General features: G+C 44.5%; 1 protein-coding gene across 3 annotated transcripts in view; it reads left to right on the forward strand.

Moving 5' to 3' along the window:
* The window catches only part of LOC144500652 (pantothenate kinase 2, mitochondrial-like), a 40,123-nt gene that overhangs the window by 9,466 nt on the left and 11,917 nt on the right, over nt 1-18,740 (forward strand). For 2 of the 3 annotated variants that reach the window (XM_078223941.1, XM_078223949.1), the window contains exons 2-3: nt 6,225-6,577; nt 7,214-7,467. In XM_078223941.1, the coding sequence (XP_078080067.1) occupies nt 6,225-6,577; nt 7,214-7,467 (607 nt within the window). Of the gene's footprint in view, nt 1-6,224; nt 6,578-7,213; nt 7,468-17,194; nt 17,244-18,740 lie in introns of those variants that run through there. The other variant, XM_078223959.1, reaches the window with a different exon arrangement.

The following is an 18,740-nucleotide window of genomic DNA, read 5'->3' on the forward strand; positions in this document are numbered from 1 at the left end:
TTCTGTTCACAAACAGAACTTATAAGACACAGACTCAATTTACATGAATAATGGTTGGAATGCGAATACTTACAACTAATCCAGTCTTTAAGAAACAAAACAATGGGAGTGGGGAGAGCATCAAGACAGGCTAAAAAGATGTGTATTGTCTCCAGACAAGACAGCCAGTGAAACTCTGCAGGTCCACGCAACTGTGGGAGTTACAAATAGTGTGACATAAATTCTGATTCTAGGATCGCATGATAAAGACTCAGGAGGAAAAAAGCAGAAATATTTATGTGAAATAGTGTGACATAAACCCAATATCCCGGTTGAGGCCGTCCTTGTGTGTGCGGAACCTGGCTATCAGTTTCTGCTCCGCGACTCTGCGCTGTCGTGTGTCGCGAAGGCCGCCTTGGAGAACGCTTACCCGAATATCAGAGGCCGAATGCCCGTGACCGCTGAAGTGCTCCCCAACAGGAAGAGAACAGTCTTGCCTGGTGATTGTCGAGCGGTGTTCATTCATCCGTTGTCGCAGCGTCTGCGTCTGACCAAGACACCACACAACCCTGCCACAGCAACCTCTGCAAGACGTGCCGGATCATCGACACAGATGCCATCATCTCACGTGAGAACACCATCCACCAGGTACACGGTACATACTCTTGCAACTCGGCCAACGTTGTCTACCTGATACGCTGCAAGAAAGGATGTCCCGAGGCATGGTACATTGGGGAAACTATGCAGACGCTGCGACAACGGATGAATGAACACCGCTCGACAATCACCAGGCAAGACTGTTCTCTTCCTGTTGGGGAGCACTTCAGCGGTCACGGGCATTCGGCCTCTGATATTCGGGTAAGCGTTCTCCAAGGCGGCCTTCGCGACACACGACAGCGCAGAGTCGCGGAGCAGAAACTGATAGCCAGGTTCCGCACACACAAGGACGGCCTCAACCGGGATATTGGGTTTATGTCACACTATTTCACATAAATATTTCTGCTTTTTTCCTCCTGAGTCTTTATCATGCGATCCTAGAATCAGAATTTATGTCACACTATTTGTAACTCCCACAGTTGCGTGGACCTGCAGAGTTTCACTGGCTGTCTTGTCTGGAGACAATACACATCTTTTTAGCCTGTCTTGATGCTCTCCCCACTCCCATTGTTTTGTTTCTTAAAGACTGGATTAGTTGTAAGTATTCGCATTCCAACCATTATTCATGTAAATTGAGTCTGTGTCTTATAAGTTCTGTTTGTGAACAGAATTCCCACTCACCTGAAGAAGGGGCTCAGAGCCTCGAAAGCTTGTGTGGCTTTTGCTACCAAATAAACCTGTTGGACTTTAACCTGGTGTTGTTAAACTTCTTACTGTGTTTACCCCAGTCCAACGCCGGCATCTCCACATCATGATTTTGTTATCACCAGAGAAGGAAGGCAGGAAGAGATTATGACTGTAGCAGAGGCACACTGGTACAGTCATCAGACTGGTAATTCAGTGGCCCAGGCTAATATTCTGGGAACATGCATTTTAAATTTCACAACGGCAGCAGGTAGAGTTTAAATTCAGTGAATAAAAGCCAGCCTTGGCAGTAGTGACCATGAAAAAATTGTCCACTTTCATAAAAACCCACTCATGTATAGCTGCAGTACCCAATAAAACCTTGGTTAGGCCGCATTTGGAGCATTGCGTGCAGTTCTGGTCACCACACTACCAGAAGTTTTGGCGAGAGTGCACGGAAGGTTCACCATAATGTTGAGGGCATAGGGTATGAGGAGAGGTTGAATAAACTAGAATTGTTTTCACTGGAAAGACTGAGGCTGAGGGGAGACCTGACAGAGGTCTACAAGATTGAGGCATAGACAGGGTGCCCAGTCAGACGCTTTTTCTGAGGGTGGAGGTGTCAATTACAAGGGGGCACAGGTTCAAGGTGAGAGAGGGAAAGTTTTTAAGAGAGATGTGCAGGGGATGTTTTTCACGCAGAGAGTGGTGGGTACCTGGAATGCGCTGCCAGAGGAGGTGGTGGAACAAGGCACATAAGCTACATTTAAGAGGCATCTGAATGTGTACATGAATAGGGAATGAATAGAGAGATATGGTCCGAGTAAGGGAAGAAGGTTTATTTAGTTTAGTTAGGGCCTCATGATCGGCACGGGCTGAGAGGGCCGAAGGGCCTGTCCTTGCGCTGTACTTTTCTTTGTTGCTTGTTTGTGCATTCATTAAAGAAGGAAATCTGCCATTCTTACCTGTCTGGTCTACGTTTTTTAAAAGTTTATTTATTATTCGTGTCACAAGTAGACTTAGATTAGCACTGCATTGAAGTTACTGTGAAAATCCCCTCGTCGCCACACTCCAGCGCCTGTACACTGGGTACACTGAGGGAGAATTTAGCATGGCCAATGCACCTAACCAACACGTCTTTGGACTGTGGGAGGAAACCGGAGCACCTGGAGGAAATCCCTGCAGACACGGGGAGAATGTGCAGACTCCGCACGGACAGTGATCCAAGCCAGGAATCGAACCGGGTCCCTGGCGCTGTGAGGCAGAAGTGCTAACCACTGTGCCACCATGCCGCCTAGACATGTGACTCCAGAAGCACAGCAATGTGTTGGTTGACTCTTAGCTACCCTCTGAAATGGCCTGGCATGCTGCTCAGTTGTATAAAATCACTACGGAATATACAGAAAGGAATGAAACAGATGAATCAGCTGGCAACGACCAGGGTACTGAAAGCTATAATGGCAAACTCCATATTCTGGACCTGCTAACATCTGGGATCAATAAAATCACCCCTCATTCTTTGCACTCGAGTGGGCACAAGGTTTAACCTGTTCAGCTTTTGATTACAAGATAAGCAAACCCCTTCATCCCGGGAACAAATCGAGTGAACTTTCTCTGAGCTGCTTCTAAAGTGGTTATAACCTGTTTCAAATGAGCCCAAAACTGTCCACGGTATTCCAGATGTGGTATGACCAAGGCGCTGTATGGCTGCAGTTGAACTTCCCTACTTTATATTTGATTCTCCTTGCAGTTATTGCCAACATTCCATTCACCTTCCAATCACTTGCTGTATCTGCATACTAACGTTTTGTGATTCAAGCACCAGCACACCCAGATCGCCCTGTGGCACTGAGCTTTGCAGTCTCTCTCCAGTTTAATAGTATACCGCTTTGCTATTCTTTCTGCTGAAGTGGAGAAGTTCACATTTACTGACATTATACCTTAATCTGCCAATTTATTTGCCCACTCATTTAACTTGTCTCTATCCATTTGCAGATTGTCTGCATTCTCTTGACAACTTGCCTTCCTACCTGTCCTCCTGTCATTGGCAAATTTAGCTACTGAACATTTGGTCCCTAAATCCATTTTAAAATGTTGAGACCCAGCAATGATCCATAGAATAGAGTAGAACCAATGAATCCGTACAGTGCAGAGGGGGGCCATTTGGACCATTTCATCTGCACTGACTCTCCAAAAGAGCATCTGACCCTGGCCCCTCCACCCTAATACAGTGACCCTGAGCCTTTACCTTGGTTAATTCACCTAACCCATAAATCTTCAGACACAAGGGGCAACTTAGCATGGCCAGTCCACCTAACATGCGCATCTTTGGATTGAGAGAGGAAACCAGAGCACCCAGAGGGAACTCAGGCAGACACGGGAGGAATGTGCAAACTCTGCACAGTCACCCAAAGCCGGAATCGAACGCGGATCCCTGACGGAGAGGCAGCAGCGCGAGCCACTGTGCTGCAGTGACACTCATTACAGCTTGTCAATCTGAAATAAAAACATTTATTCCTAATCTCTGCTTCCTGTTCGTTAGCCTATCTTTTATCCATGCTAATATATTCTAAATCTTCTCCCGTGAAGAGTGGCACAAGTGTTCAACATTTTCCCCCATTCTTTGTTTTGCATGATCAATTCCCCAGACTCTCTTAGAGAACCAACACTAGCTTTGGTTATTCTCTTCCTCTTCAAATACTTGTAGGAATTCTTGCTATCTTTTATATTACTAGCTAGCTTTCTTCCATTTCATATTTCTGCTTCTTTATTGTCTTTTTAGCCATTCTTTGCTGTTATTAGTCCATCCAACTTCTGACCACTAATCAGTCTTTGCAGATTTTTGTACAGTGTTCTTTCAATTTAATACTATCCTTAACTTATTTAACCACAGATGATGCATATTTCTCAGCCTTTCTTACTGGGATAAATCTTTACTGAGTTAGTAAATATTTCCTTAAAAGTCTGCCATTGCATTCCTAAGCTCTTGGTAGTTAATAGAGCTACCCTGCTCCTTCAGTCATTCTGATGTGTAAAAAAATATCCTTCAATGATCTGGTCCCAGCAATGGTCACCTTTTAACCATGTCCCTGCAATGTCTATCAGGTCATACGCATTTAACACTCTGTGCTAATGCTTCATCCCTTTTGTTGCATTCAGATACAGGGCCTTGAACTTTTCTCCAGCCTTATCTGCCGGTGGACTCTTAGATTTTATGTTCCATCCTGTCCTGTAAATCTCTGATACTTGTGACCAAAATAGTTTCCCTTCATCCCCTCATGATTCACTTGGAGAACTCCTGGCCAGCTGTCTACTTTTCACTCTGTAAAACGCAGCTCATCCAAAGCTGTTTTCCCATATCGTGGACATGATGTTGCCTTCACTCATTATCCCAGGATTCAGTATTGGCTTCCACTCTGGCAGTAGGTAAACTTCAAAATTCATCTTGTTTTAAAATTGCTCTGTGGCCTATTTCTAACAAAAACACCAAAATCTCTGCAGTCCTACAATTAGAGTCCTACAATTAGGGCGGCACGGTAGCATAGTGGTTAGCACTGCTGTTTCACAGCTCCAGGGACCTGGGTTCGATTCCCAGCTCGGGTCACTGTCTGTGTGGAGTTTGCACATTCTCCTCGTGTCTGCGTGGCTTTCCTCCGGGTGCTCCGGTTTCCTCCCACAGTCCAAAGATGTGCAGGTTAGGTTGATTGGCCATGCTAAATTGCCCCTTAGTGTCCCGGGGTGCGTAGATTAGTGGGTAAATATGAGGGTTAGAGGGATTAGCAGGTAAATATATGGGGATAGGACCTGGGTGGGATTGTTGTCGGTGTAGACTCGATGGGCCGAATGGCCTCTTTCTGCACTGTAGGGGTTCTATGGTAGAGTCATAGAGGTTTACAGCTTGGAAACAGGCTCTTCAGCCCAACTTGTCCATGCCGTCCATTTTTTTTTACCCCTAAGCTAGTCCTAATTGCCTGTGTTTGGCCCATATCCCTCTAAACCCATCTTACCCATGTAACTGTCGAAAGGCTTTTTAAAATTCAAAATTGTACCCGCCTCTACTAAAACCTCTGGCAGCTTGTTCCAGACACTCACCACCCTCTATGAAAAAATTGCCCCTCTGGACCCTTTTGTATCTCTCCCCTCTCACCTTAAACCTATGCCCTCTAGTTTTAGACTCCCCTACCTTTGGGAAAAGATATTGACTATCTAGCTGATCTATGCCCCTCATTATTTTATAGACCTCTTTAAGATCACCCCTAAGCCTCCTACACTCCAGAGGAAAAGGTCCCAGTTTATCCAGCCTCTTCTTATAACTCAAACCATCAAGTCCTGGTAGCATTCTAGTAAATCTTTTTTGCACTCTTTCTAGTTTAATAATATCCTTTCTAGTTCTAGCCTCAAGCACAGTGATTTTAATCACTGTACTCCTGGCTGCTGTACTTTAAGCTGTCTTGGCTGTGATCATTGAAATTCTTTCCCTAAGCCTCTCCACCTCTCTCTTTTAAGATGCTCCTTAAAACTGCCGCCTTTAACCAAGCTATTACTTTATCTGTCTTAATAACTCCTAATGTGGCTCCATACTAACTCTATTTGAAATGCTTCTAAGGAGTGCCCTGGGACTTTTAATGAGGTAAATAAAAAGCACTTACAAAAACCATGTTATACATGGAAATGGCAGCCTTGAATCCTAGTGCTCTCTCAGTCTGTATTTGCGTAGAACAAACAGTTCTAAACGCATCCACCCTGTTCCATGTAGGTGTACACATTTAAATTAGGAGCAAGAGTATCAACTTGGCCTCAAGCCTGCTCTGCCATTCAGTAAGATCATGCTTAATCTGATATTTCTATTGACCCTTTTCACTTGCTGCTGAGCTAATCGCAAGATTTGACCTGGATTGTTGTATTTGGGTTGTTCATTGTGTAAGCAGTCATTAATTTATTTCAACTTTGTTTTCTGCTTGCAGCTTTTCCATGGTTTGGCATGGACATTGGTGGAACTTTGGTGAAACTGGTTTACTTTGAACCAAAGGATGTTACTACTGAGGAAGAGGAGGAGGAAGTGGAAAATCTGAGTAATATACGGAAATATTTGACCTCCAACGTCGCCTATGGATCCACAGGCATCCGTGATGTTCATCTTGAACTCAAAGATTTGACAATTTGTGGACGTAAAGGCAATTTGCACTTCATAAGGTTTCCTACCCAGAACATGCCAGCATTTATTCAGATGGGCAAAGCCAAACACTTTTCAAGCCTGCACACAACATTGTGTGCTACTGGGGGCGGGGCATACAAATTTGAGCCGGACTTGCGCACGGTATGTACATGTTAATTTTGCTTTTCATGTATCAAAACTTGGGACTGTATAGTCAAATTAAATTATTTTCTTCGCTCATTTCAGGATTGAGGTGATTTAATTTGGAAATGAGATGTTCATTAACAAATACGTTTTCTGCTTCAGTGATCCATGCTGGTAGATGAGGGAGTTTAAAATGTGTGGGGTTTAGGGATAATGTTTGACTATTCTACAAGTTTGTAAGCACTGATGGTGACCAAAACCATTATTTTCTGCATTATTTTCCTAACTATTAGCTGCCTGTCCTTTTATAGAGATCTATAAAATAATGAGGGGCATAGATCAGCTAGATAGTCAATATCTTTTCCCAACGTATTTGTGAATGAACATCTCATTTCCAAATTAAATCACCTCAATCCTGAAATGAGTGAAGAAAATAAATTGCCAATGTGAAAGCTACACATGACTCTTGAATATGTCACTTTCCTCTAGTTCACCTATTCTTTGGATGTCTGGATTGGTCCTTCCATTATTTTAAGTATTAATATATGAAATTTTAATTTTTTAGTAGAATCTAAAGTTGGAAAAATTGGAGGAAGGAACCTCAGTTTTTATATTTGTCTTGATGCTTAACCTGATTCTGTGTAATTTTTGTAGATTGTTAACCTGCAGCTTCGAAAATTGGATGAACTTGACTGCCTTATCCATGGAACAATGTATATTGATTCAATAGGCTTCAATGGGTGTGCTGAGTGCTATTACTTCGAGCACCCAACAGATCCAGAAAGATGTCAGAAGATGACATGTGCTTTGGCTAATCCGTTTCCACTGCTGCTGGTGAATATTGGTTCAGGAGTCAGTGTTCTTGCTGTATACTCAAAGGATAATTACAAGCGGGTAACTGGCACCAGGTGAGTGACAGACATGTCAGAGTCATCTTGGAATGCAGTTAAGATTTGTATAACTAATTTTCTACCCTGTGCACTAATTTAACTATTTTGAGCAACTTGGAATCTGCCCCCCTTTATCCTAAAACTGACCTCTTGTTCTAGATTGCCCTACATCATCTTCACATCTACTTTGTCAATCCCCCTTATCATCTTGTACACCTCGATTAGACCTCCTCTCATTCTTAACTTCACGGAGTACAGGCCTAAACTGCCTAATCGCTCAGTCGAATCGATCTCTGAACCTCCTTTGAATCACCTCCAATGCAACTACATCTCTCCTCCAGTAAGTTCAAGATTATTTATTAGTCACAAGTAGGCTTACATTAACACAGTAATGAAGTTACTGTGAAATTCCCCCAGTCGCCACACTGGCGCCTGTTCGGGGTCAAATGCACCTAGCCAGCACGTCTTTCAGACTGTGGGAGGAAACCGGAACACCCGGAGGAAACCCACGCAGACACGGAGAACGTGCAAACTCCACACAGACAGTGATTCAAGCAGGGAATCGAACCCAGGACCCTGGTGCTGTGAGGCAGCAGTGCTAACCACTGTGCCACCGTGCTGCCTGTGCCGCCCGCCAGTAAGGGGATCAAAACTATACGCACTATTTTAGATGCAGACTCACTGATGTTTTGTAGAGTAGCAGCAACGCTTTACTACTTCTATGTTCTATTCCTTTAGCAAGAGAGAATGGATGTCTTAATTGTTGTTTTACTGTTCTGTTTAATATTTTGTCTTCCATTGAGTAAGTCTGGTTGCTGTGCCCCGATTCGTTTTACAGTTGGTGTCATCTTCATCCTTATTTTAAGCCTAATGACTATTTTTTTGCATCCCCATTTACTACTCTCCTGATCATTTTGATATTTCCTTTTTAAAAAAACAAGGAGCAAAATACTTATCCATATTTTTTGTTTGGGTACCTGTTTAATCTTCACAAAACTGGTTTGAGAGGGACCAGTTCATTATATTTCGTTTAATCAGTCCTCCAACACTTAACGGACTCAAAATTATGTTGGTCTGCTAAAATAACCTAATGCTCAATGAGATGCAATGGTCTGTGTGCTCAAGGATATAAAATGTTCAATAATTACTTGGAAGCTACATTTATCTTATGACTTCATCTTTTGTTCATGTGCTGTGATAGACAAACAAAGAACAAAGAACAGTACAGCACAGGAAACAGGCCCTTCGGCCCTCCAAGCCTGTGCCGCTCCTTGGTCCAACTAGACCAATCGTTTGTATCCCTCCATTCCCAGGCTGCTCATGTGACTATCCAGGTAAGTCTTAAACAATGCCAGCGTGCCTGCCTCCACCACCCTACTTGGCAGCGCATTCCAGGCCCCCACCACCCTCTGTGTAAAAAACATCCCTCTAATATCTGAGTTATACTTCGTCCCTCTCACCTTGAGCCCGTGACCCCTCGTGAACGTCACTTCTGATCTGGGAAAAAGCTTCCCACCGTTCACCCTATCTATCCCCTTCATAATCTTGTACACCTCTATTAGATCTCCCCTCATTCTCCGTCTTTCCAGGGAGAACAACCCCAGTTTACCCAATCTCTCCTCATAGCTAAGACCCTCCATACCAGGCAACATCCTGGTAAACCTTCTCTGCACTCTCTCTAATGCCTCCACATCCTTCTGGTAGTGCGGCGACCAGAACTGGACGCAGTACTCCAAATGTGGCCTAACCAGCGTTCTATACAGCTGCATCATCAGACTCCAGCTTTTATACTCTATACCCCGTCCTATAAAGGCAAGCATACCATATGCCTTCTTCACCACCTTCTCCACCTGTGTTGCCACCTTCAAGGATTTGTGGACTTGCACACCTAGGTCCCTCTGTGTTTCTATACTCCTGATGACTCTGCCATTTATTGTATAACTCCTCCCTACATTATTTCTTCCAAAATGCATCACTTCGCATTTATCCGGATTAAACTCCATCTGCCACCTCTCCGCCCAATTTTCCAGCCTATCTATATCCTGCTGTATTGCCCGACAATGCTCTTCGCTATCCGCAAGTCCAGCCATCTTCGTGTCATCCGCAAACTTGCTGATTACACCAGTTACACCTTCTTCCAAATCATTTATATATATATATCACAAATAGCAGAGGTCCCAGTACAGAGCCCTGCGGAACACCACTGGTCACAGACCTCCAGCCGGAAAAAGACCCTTCGACCACGACCCTCTGTCTCCTATGGCCAAGCCAGTTCTCCACCCATCTAGCCACTTCTCCTTGTATCCCATGAGCCTGAACCTTCTTAACCAACCTGCCATGTGGGACTTTGTCAAATGCCTTACTGAAATCCATATAGACGACATCCACGGCCCTTCCTTCATCAACCGTTTTTGTCACTTCCTCAAAAAACCCCACCAAATTTGTACGGCATGACCTCCCTCGTACAAAACCATGCTGTCTGTCACTAATGAGATTGTTCCGTTCTAAATGCACATACATCCTGTCTCTAAGAATCCTCTCCAACAACTTCCCTACCACGGACGTCAAGCTCACCGGCCTATAATTTCCTGGGTTATCCCTGCTACCCTTCTTAAACAACGGGACCACATTCGCTATCCTCCAATCCTCAGTGACCTCTCCCGTGTCCAAAGAAGCGACAAAGATTTCCGTCAGAGGCCCAGCAATTTCATCTCTCGTCTCCCTGAGCAGTCGAGGATAGATGCCATCAGGCCCTGGGGCTTTGTCAGTTTTTATGTTCCCTAAAAAACCTAACACTTCCTCTCTTGTTATGGAGATTTTCTCTAACGGGTCAACACCTCCCTCCGAGACACTCCCAGTTAACACGCCCCCCTCCTTCGTGAATACCGATGCAAAGTATTCATTTAGGATCTCCCCTATTCCCTTGGGTTCTAAGCGTAATTCCCCTCCTTTGTCCCTGAGAGGTCCGATTTTCTCCCTGACAACTCTTTTGTTCCTAACGTATGAATAGAATGCCTTAGGATTCTCCTTAATCCTGCCTGCCAAGAACATCTCGTGACCTCTTTTTGCCCTTCTAACTCCCCGTTTTAGTTCTTTCCTACTCTCTCAGTATTCCTCCAGAGCTCCACCTCAATCAAAACCAGTGAGATCACCCAACTATAGAAGTTGGCACCTTGCCAAAGTCCTGACTTGAGGTTACAGTTAATACTTGCTCAAATGGTTGGAAGTTGCTGAAATTCTAAGTAAAATTTGGATATCGGATTATTTAATACAAGGGAAACGGCGGATCGGAAGAAGCTGTAATTCAGCAGTTGACTCCTTCGCTATCCATACATGCACTGTTACAGATCGTAGCTATGGCATTTTTACCTTCCGTTTAATTGGTTACCCCATCCCCCAATGTAAGCATTCACTCCCTCTCCATTTCCCTTAGTGGCAGCAGTGTGTATCATCCACCGGATGCACTGCAGCAACTCGCCAAGCCTCCCCAGACAGTATCTTCCAAATCACTGAGGGCAAAGAGCAACAGACGCATGGAAATACCACCATCGGTAAGTTACACACCGTTCTGACTTGAAAATATGTTGCTGTTCTTTCGCTATCGCTGGGTCCAAATGCTGGAACACCCTGACAACACTGGGAGTACCTGCACCACACTGACTCCAGTGGTTCAAGAAGGTAGCTCACCACCATCTCAAAAACAATTGCAGATGAACAACAAATGTCAGCCTTGCCTGTGACACACACATCTGAGAAGTTTTTAAAAAAGGAAAAAGCTACCCAGCCTGCTGACTAATTTGTGACACATCACCGTTGAAGAATTTTTCACCAATGCGTCTCTTGAAAAAAATCTGTTATTGTGTCTGTTCCTGGCAGCCTTTTTCATTGGATGTTAGTTGCACAGTCAGCATTTGTTGCCCTTCCCTAATTATCCTTGAACTGAGTGACTTGCTTAGCCATTTCAGACGACATTTAAAAGTCAACCATATTGTTGTGGGTCTGGGGTCATGTCTATGTAAGGTGGCGGATTTTCTTCTCCGATGGATATTAGTGAACCAGATTGATTTTTGTGATAATCGACAAAGGTTTCATGGTCATTAGCTTTCAATTTCAGGTTTATTAATTGGTGTCCTCAGAGCCAAAGAGTCATGGAGATGTACAGCACGGAAACAGGCCCTTTGGCCCAATTCGCCCATGCTGACCAGGTTTCCTAAACTGAATTAATCCTATTTGCCTGCGTTTGGCCCATATCTAAACCTTTCCCATCCATATACCTGTCCAGATATCTTTTTAAATGTTGTTATTGCACCTGCTTCTGTCCTGGTAACATCCTTGTAAATCTTCTTTGCATCCTATCCAGTTTAATAACATCCTTTCTATAGCAGGGCGACCAGAATTGTATGCAGCACGCCAAATGTGGCCTTACCAATGTCTTGTACAGTTGTAGCATAACGTCTCAATTCCTGTACTCGATGCTCTGACCGATGAATCATAGAACCCAACAGTGCAGAAGGAGACCAGTTGGCCGATTGAGCCTGCACCAACAACAATCCCACCCAGACCCTATCCCCTTAACTCCATGTAATTACCCTGCTAATCACCCTGACACTAAGGAATGATTTAGCATGGCCAATCAACCTAACCTGCACGTCTTTGGATTGAAGGAGCAAACTGGAGCACCAGTAGGAAACCCATGCAGACACGGGGAGAATGTGCAAACTCCACATGGAAAGTGACCCGAGGCCCTGACGCTGTGAGGCAGCAGTGCTACCCAAGGCAAGTGTGCCACAGTAGCTTGGGCCTCTGGATTATCAATCCAGTGACATTACAAGCATGACAGATCTACCCCATGCTTATTACTTTCAGTAGTATGCAGGATTTAATATCGCCATTTACTTCAAAATGCAATTGAATTCTTCTGCTCAGACATTAAAGAAAAGTCTTAACTGCATTTATATTTGCAAAATCTTTACTTTGGCTAAAGTGCAGTACAAATACTTGAAACCTTATTTGGAAGATACAAATAATTTATGACACTGCCTTTCATGGCTTGTGCACAACTAATTATTTAACTGTGAAACGTTTTTAATGGCATTTGCAGAATCCCAGTACAATGTGTACATGTCAGCATGTAATGGACTGATCTGACCCAGGAAAGATGTGTTCTAGATAGCCAGTTGTCCAGAATGTGACCTGAAATTTATTTAAATCTGAGTAATACTTTCCCTATCTGCCACAACTACCATCGTTCATTGCTAGCTCTCATCTTTGCCTCAATACTTTGTTTCTGGAAGAATATTCCTTCATCAGAGAGCACCTATTACCTGTAAAGTTCTCTATACTTTAATATCTCAATGATTTCCCTCTGAAATTAGCATTCCATTGTCCTTCAATTCAGTTCTTTGTCCTCGCCCCACCTCTTGCATTTCTGGTTGTGCCCATCATTCTCTCCTTACCCATCTCAAACCAAGCACTATCCCATAAATTAAATAAAACCAAAAGAGAAAATGCTGGAAAGTCTCAGCAGCTCTGGCAGCATCTGTAAGGAGAGAAAAAGTAAAGTTTATTTATTAGTCACAAGTAAGGCTTACATTAACACTGCAATGAAGTTACTGTGAAATTCCCTTAGTCGCCACACTGGCGCCTGTTCGGGTCAATGCACCTAACCAGCACGTCTTTCAGACTGTGGGAGAAAACCCACACAGACATGGGGAGAACGTGCAAACTCCACACAGTGACCCAAGCTGGGAATCGAACCCAGGTCCCTGGCGCTGAGAGACAGCAGTGCTAACCACTGTGCCACCGTGCCACCCCAATTAAAATTCTATGACCTGATTGTCTAATTGCCTTTTTTCTTTGTTTTGTCTCTCCTACCAATATGACTGGTGGTCAGGGTTGTGATGTTTGGCTTTGGAGGTTTATCAAAGAAGAATCTATGATTCACTGACCCTTATTGGTGGCAATCCTTAAACGTAACCAAGCGAGATTTGATATATTATAATTTCATTCATGGGATGTGGGCATTGCCCATTTTTAATTGCCTTTGAACTGAGTGGCTTGCTAGGCCATTTCAGAAGGCAGTCAAGAGTCAACCACATTGCTGTGGACCGAGAGTTGCACGTCGGCCAGACCAGATTGTGAACCAGATGGGTTCTTGTGACAATCAGCGGTTGGAAACCATGGTCGCCATTAGAATTTTAATTACAGGCTTTCACTGAATTCTAAGTTCACCATCTGCTATAGTGGGATTCGAACTAGGGTCCCCAGAGCATTACTCTGGGTTTCTGGATTACTGGTCCCATGACAATATTGCTATGCCATCACCTTCCCCTCAGTATCTAAGCAGTGGTTAACAAGGTATAATCATTACATTGCCCATTGTTCCTTGTGTAAATAAAAAGGCATGGTAACAAGTGTTTGCCATCCCTGCTTGTGCTCCAACTCTTGAACTCTTCTACATTTTCTATATGGTGAACCCCTCTCCCTTTTCTATAACCCTTTGAAAACAATTAATTTCTAGACCAATAATTAACTGACAGCCAGCATCTTATTACACAATGTGGATGGCACAGTGATTAACATTGCTGCCTCAGAGTCAGGGATCGATTCCTGACTTGGGTCACTGTCTGTTCAGAGTCTGCACGTTCTCCCCGTGTCTGCATGGGTTTCCTCCAGGTGCTCCGGTTTCCACCCACATTCTGAAAGACGTGCGTTGGTCATGCTAAATTCTCCCTCCGTGTACCGGAGCAGGAGTGTGGTGACAAGGGAATTTTCACACTAACTTCATTGCAGTGTTAATATAAGCCTACTTGTGACACAAATAAATTTTAAACAATAAGAGGAACAACATGTTTACAGGACCTTGTTTTAGTTCAGGTTTCAGTTGAATAACTGCTAAGTTTACTTGTTTCATAGGAATTTGGAGCTGAAGTAGGCAAATTCAGCCCTTCGAGCCTTCTCTGCGAAGTTATCAGTGTAGCTACATGTAGTGTCTTTGGCGGCTTAATTATTCTGACTTATAGCGGGTTCCCTCTTTTTAACTCCACTCGTGGGCTTATTTTAGGTTTGGTTCTCCGTTACCCAAACCCCACCAATGCCCGAGTGATTCTCTCGCCGATGGAACAACGGCCACCTTACGCCTACTTCACTAGAGTAGTGCTCCCAAGAGAGAGAAAAGGAAACTGCTGCCTATCCACTACCTGGCAGCCTTTCCTGAGTGGGCGGGTTCGAATCGTCCAGAGTACCCTCGGTTCTCGACTCCGGAATTATGGTAAGGGATATTAAAATGTGACCTGGCCAGAGATAGCTGATGAGAAAATGAAAGAGCAAGATGGGCTCCAATCGAGTTCAAATCATATCTTTTATTAAACACCAAAATTAAACCTCATCAACACCAGAAAACAAACATATAGGTATCTTATACTCTATAACTATGAGAACCAAAACTAAACGGGCACAACGTAAATTCTAACTTTAAACAGTCATAGAAATCATAGAAACCCTACAGTACAGAAAGAGGCCATTCGGCCCATCGAGTCTGCATCGACCACAATCCCACCCAGGCCCTATCCCCATATCCCTACATATTTACCCACTAATCACTCTAACCTACGCATCCCAGGACACTAAGGGCAATTTTAGCATGGCCAATCAACCTAACCCGCACATCTTTGGACTGTGGGAGGAAACCGGAGCACTTGGAGGAAACCCACGCAGACACGAGGAGAATGTGCAAACTCCACACAGACAGTGACCCAAGCCGGGAATCGAACCCAGGTCCCTGGAGCTGTGAAGCAGCAGTGCTAACCACTGTGCTACCATGCCGCCATCAGTGTTAGCAATATCTTATACTATGAAAAGGTTCATGCACCCACCATTCCCACAAAAGCCTCCACTGCTCGGGAACTTCACGAATTACTAGGAAATACTCAGTTGAGCCGACCTTGACCTTCTGGGCTGTCTGTGTGCTGGAAAACTGCTGTTCAGGAGGGTGAGAGTGTTGCCATGCTGGTCCAAAGAGAAAGAATGGCTGCAAAACCACACTTTTTAAAGTTCAGATTTCCAAAGTCCTGTGAGCTCCGCCCCCACCAGCAATTGCAAGAACAATGGTCCGAGATCGCTATCAGCTCCAGTGATAGCACGGTCTATTGAAATCACAAATGGCTGAGACTGCCTTGTCCAGTATGAATGGCCCATCGATGTTCCTAATCACTCTACCGGGGCTTACAGATTGCTTTCCCATCATGGAGATGGGTTTCTCCTTACTGCTGGATAGCACCATTATCATATCTATTGTATCTTATCCAGGTACATTGTGGCTGATATTGATCTTCCAATCTCGATGCAGGTCTGGTCTGGTGACGTCATCTGCTCCCTTTGTGGTTCAGTTAATCTAATCAGCAGCCCGTCTGGGCACTGACTGTTTGTGAATTCGACTGGAGGCAGGCAGGGCTGAGCCTGCTGGGAGAAAACAGCCAGTTTCTGCAGCCAAACATGGCCACTTCTACCATTTAAATGGCCAATGTGCGTTTTACAGTCCTTATATGCGTTGGTATTGCCCGAAAAACTTACAGACTGAAGACACCTCTTTTTCCCTATCTCAAGCCAAGACACAAGTCCTCCCTTAACACATTCAAATTAACGTGCCTCATCTGTTAGCATGGACATGTGCTCGTTCTGTACTTTTGGTTAGTTTTGTTAACCATATTACCTTTAAGTGTGCCACTTCTTGCCATGCTTCCCTTCCCATGCTTCCCTTCCCTAATGTTACCTGCACCAGCAAAGCACACGTACGCTCTCTCTACCTCGATACACTCTACCACCTACAAAATACAATGTAGGAACTCCCTACGCCTCCTCTAACAGCACCTTCCACAACCACTACTAACTAGAAGGGCGAGGGCAGCAGGCACTTGGGAGTGCTATAACCTGCAGATTTTCTTCAAGCCACCCACTATCCTGACTTGGAAAAAGATTGCGTTTTTTTCATTGTCGCTGGGTCAAAATCCTGGAATTTCCTCCCTAGCAGCACTGTGGGTATACCTATATAACATGGACTGCAGTGGTTGAAGATGGCAGCTCACTACCACCTTCATGGGGACAATTCAAGATGGGCAATAAACCCTGGTCTAGCCAGTGACACTCGCGTACCAAGAAATTATCTTTTTAAAAATGATTGAGGGGAGATTTTTAAAAAATTCATTCGTGGGACATCGCTGGCTGGCTCCACTACTAACTAGAAGGGCGAGGGCAGCAGGCACTTGGGAGTGCTATAACCTGCAGATTTTCTTCAAGCCACCCACTATCCTGACTTGGAAAAAGATTGCGTTTTTTTCATTGTCGCTGGGTCATGATTTATTGCTCATCCCGAGTTACCCTTGAGAAGGTGGTGGTGAGTTGCCTCCTTGAATCGCTGCAGTCCATGTGCTGTGGGTTGACCCACAATGCTGTTCAGGAGGGACTTCCAGGATTTTAACCCAGCGACTGCGAAGGAATGGTGATATATTTTCAAGTCAGGATGGTGAGTGGCTTGGAGGGGCACTTGGAGGTGCTGGTGTCCCCATGTATCTGCTGCCCTTGCACTTCTAGATGGAAGTGGTTGTGTGTTTGGAAGGTGCTGCCTCAGGATCTTTGGTGAATTGCTGCGATGCATCTTGTAGATAGTACACACTGCTGCTACTGAGCGTCAGTGGTGGAGGGAGTGGATGTTTGTAGATGTGGTACCAGTCAAGCAGGCTGCTTTGTCCTAGATGGTGCCACGCTTCTTGAGTGCTGTTGGAGCTGCACCCATCCAGGCAAGTATTCCATCACACTCCTGACTTGTGCCTTGTAGATGGTGGGCAGGCTTTGGGGAGTCAGGAGGTGAGTTACTCACCGCAGTATTCCGAGCCTCTGACCTGCTCTTGCAGCCACTGTTTGTGTTGAGTCCAGTTGAGTTTCTGGTCAATGGCAACCCCAAGGATGTTGATGGCGGGGGATTCAGTGATGGTTACACCATTGCATGTCAAGGGGTGGTTAGTGTGTCTAATTATGACATTTGGATAAGTTAGACAAGGACAAACTATTCTGTTGGCTAATAGGACAAGACTGGGGAACACAAATTTGAGTCTTTGGGCAAGAGATGCCAGGAGAATGTGATGACATGGTTCATGCTGGCCATGTGGGTGGTGGAAGCAATTAGTTCATCAGGAAGTTGGATTGACATTTGGCAATTAACTTTCAGAGCTATGGGATTGAGCAGGGTAGTGAGACAGGGTTGTTCAGAGGATAGCTGGCAACATGTGATGACTTTCTTCTGTGCTATAAATGACTGCTTAACTTCTAAACGATCTTTATATACTGCACAAATCCCTCTACTTGGCGTTGCCCCATGCCACCATTGCAACTTTCTATCAATTATCATTCCACATCCTTGAGCTCTTAACTTGTGCAGCCTCCATCCATCCTAACAATGGTGGTAGGCCACCTCAGCCCTGTTCACTGAGCCTCGAAAGCCTCGTTTTAACCATGCTTTTGCATTGTTCATAACTCTTTCCCTATCCAACATCATTTTCTCATTTTATGAAGTAGCTTGTGCACTCTGCATCCTGAGGGGCCTTGACAGAATGGATGTGGAAAGGATGTTTCCTCTTGTGGGAGAATCTGGAACTAGGGTTCACTTAAAAAATAAGTGGTTGCCCATTTAAGATAGCTGAAGAGAAATTGTTCATGAGTCTTTGGATCGCTCTTCCTCAAAAAAGTGGAAGCAGAGCCTTTGAATATTTTAACGGTAGATTCGTGATGAGCATAGAAACATAGAAAATAGGAGCAGAAGTAGACCATTCAGCCCATCGAGCCTGTTCTGCCATTCAATGTGATCATGGCTGATCCTCTTATCTTGGCATTTTGCAAACTGGATTCCGTGAACAAGATCTAGAAACCCGGTTTGATTCCCACCATGGCGGATGGTGATTTAAAAAAAAATCAGGAATTCAAATTCTAATTCTGACAACGAAACCATTGTTGTCGTAAAAACCCATCTGGTTCACGAATGTCTTTTAGGGAAGTACATCGTGACCTCCGAGGTCCGGGGTTGGGGGTGGGGGGATGCAGGGGCGGATCAGGCCCCATGTGCCTCCCTCAGGAAATTCTAGCTTTCAAATGGGAATAGATAAGCATCTGGAGGGAAAGAGAGTTGGTGTTGCACTTGCAGAGAGCAAGCAGAAACTGATTAGTCCCCTGTGTTGTAACCATTTTGGGATTGCATAATTCTCTCAATCCGTTGGTGTTGAAACGTCCGCTGCTGTTCGCTA

The sequence above is a fragment of the Mustelus asterias genome, chromosome 1, assembly GCF_964213995.1.
Source record: "Mustelus asterias chromosome 1, sMusAst1.hap1.1, whole genome shotgun sequence".
NCBI classification, from domain to species: Eukaryota; Metazoa; Chordata; class Chondrichthyes; order Carcharhiniformes; family Triakidae; genus Mustelus; species Mustelus asterias.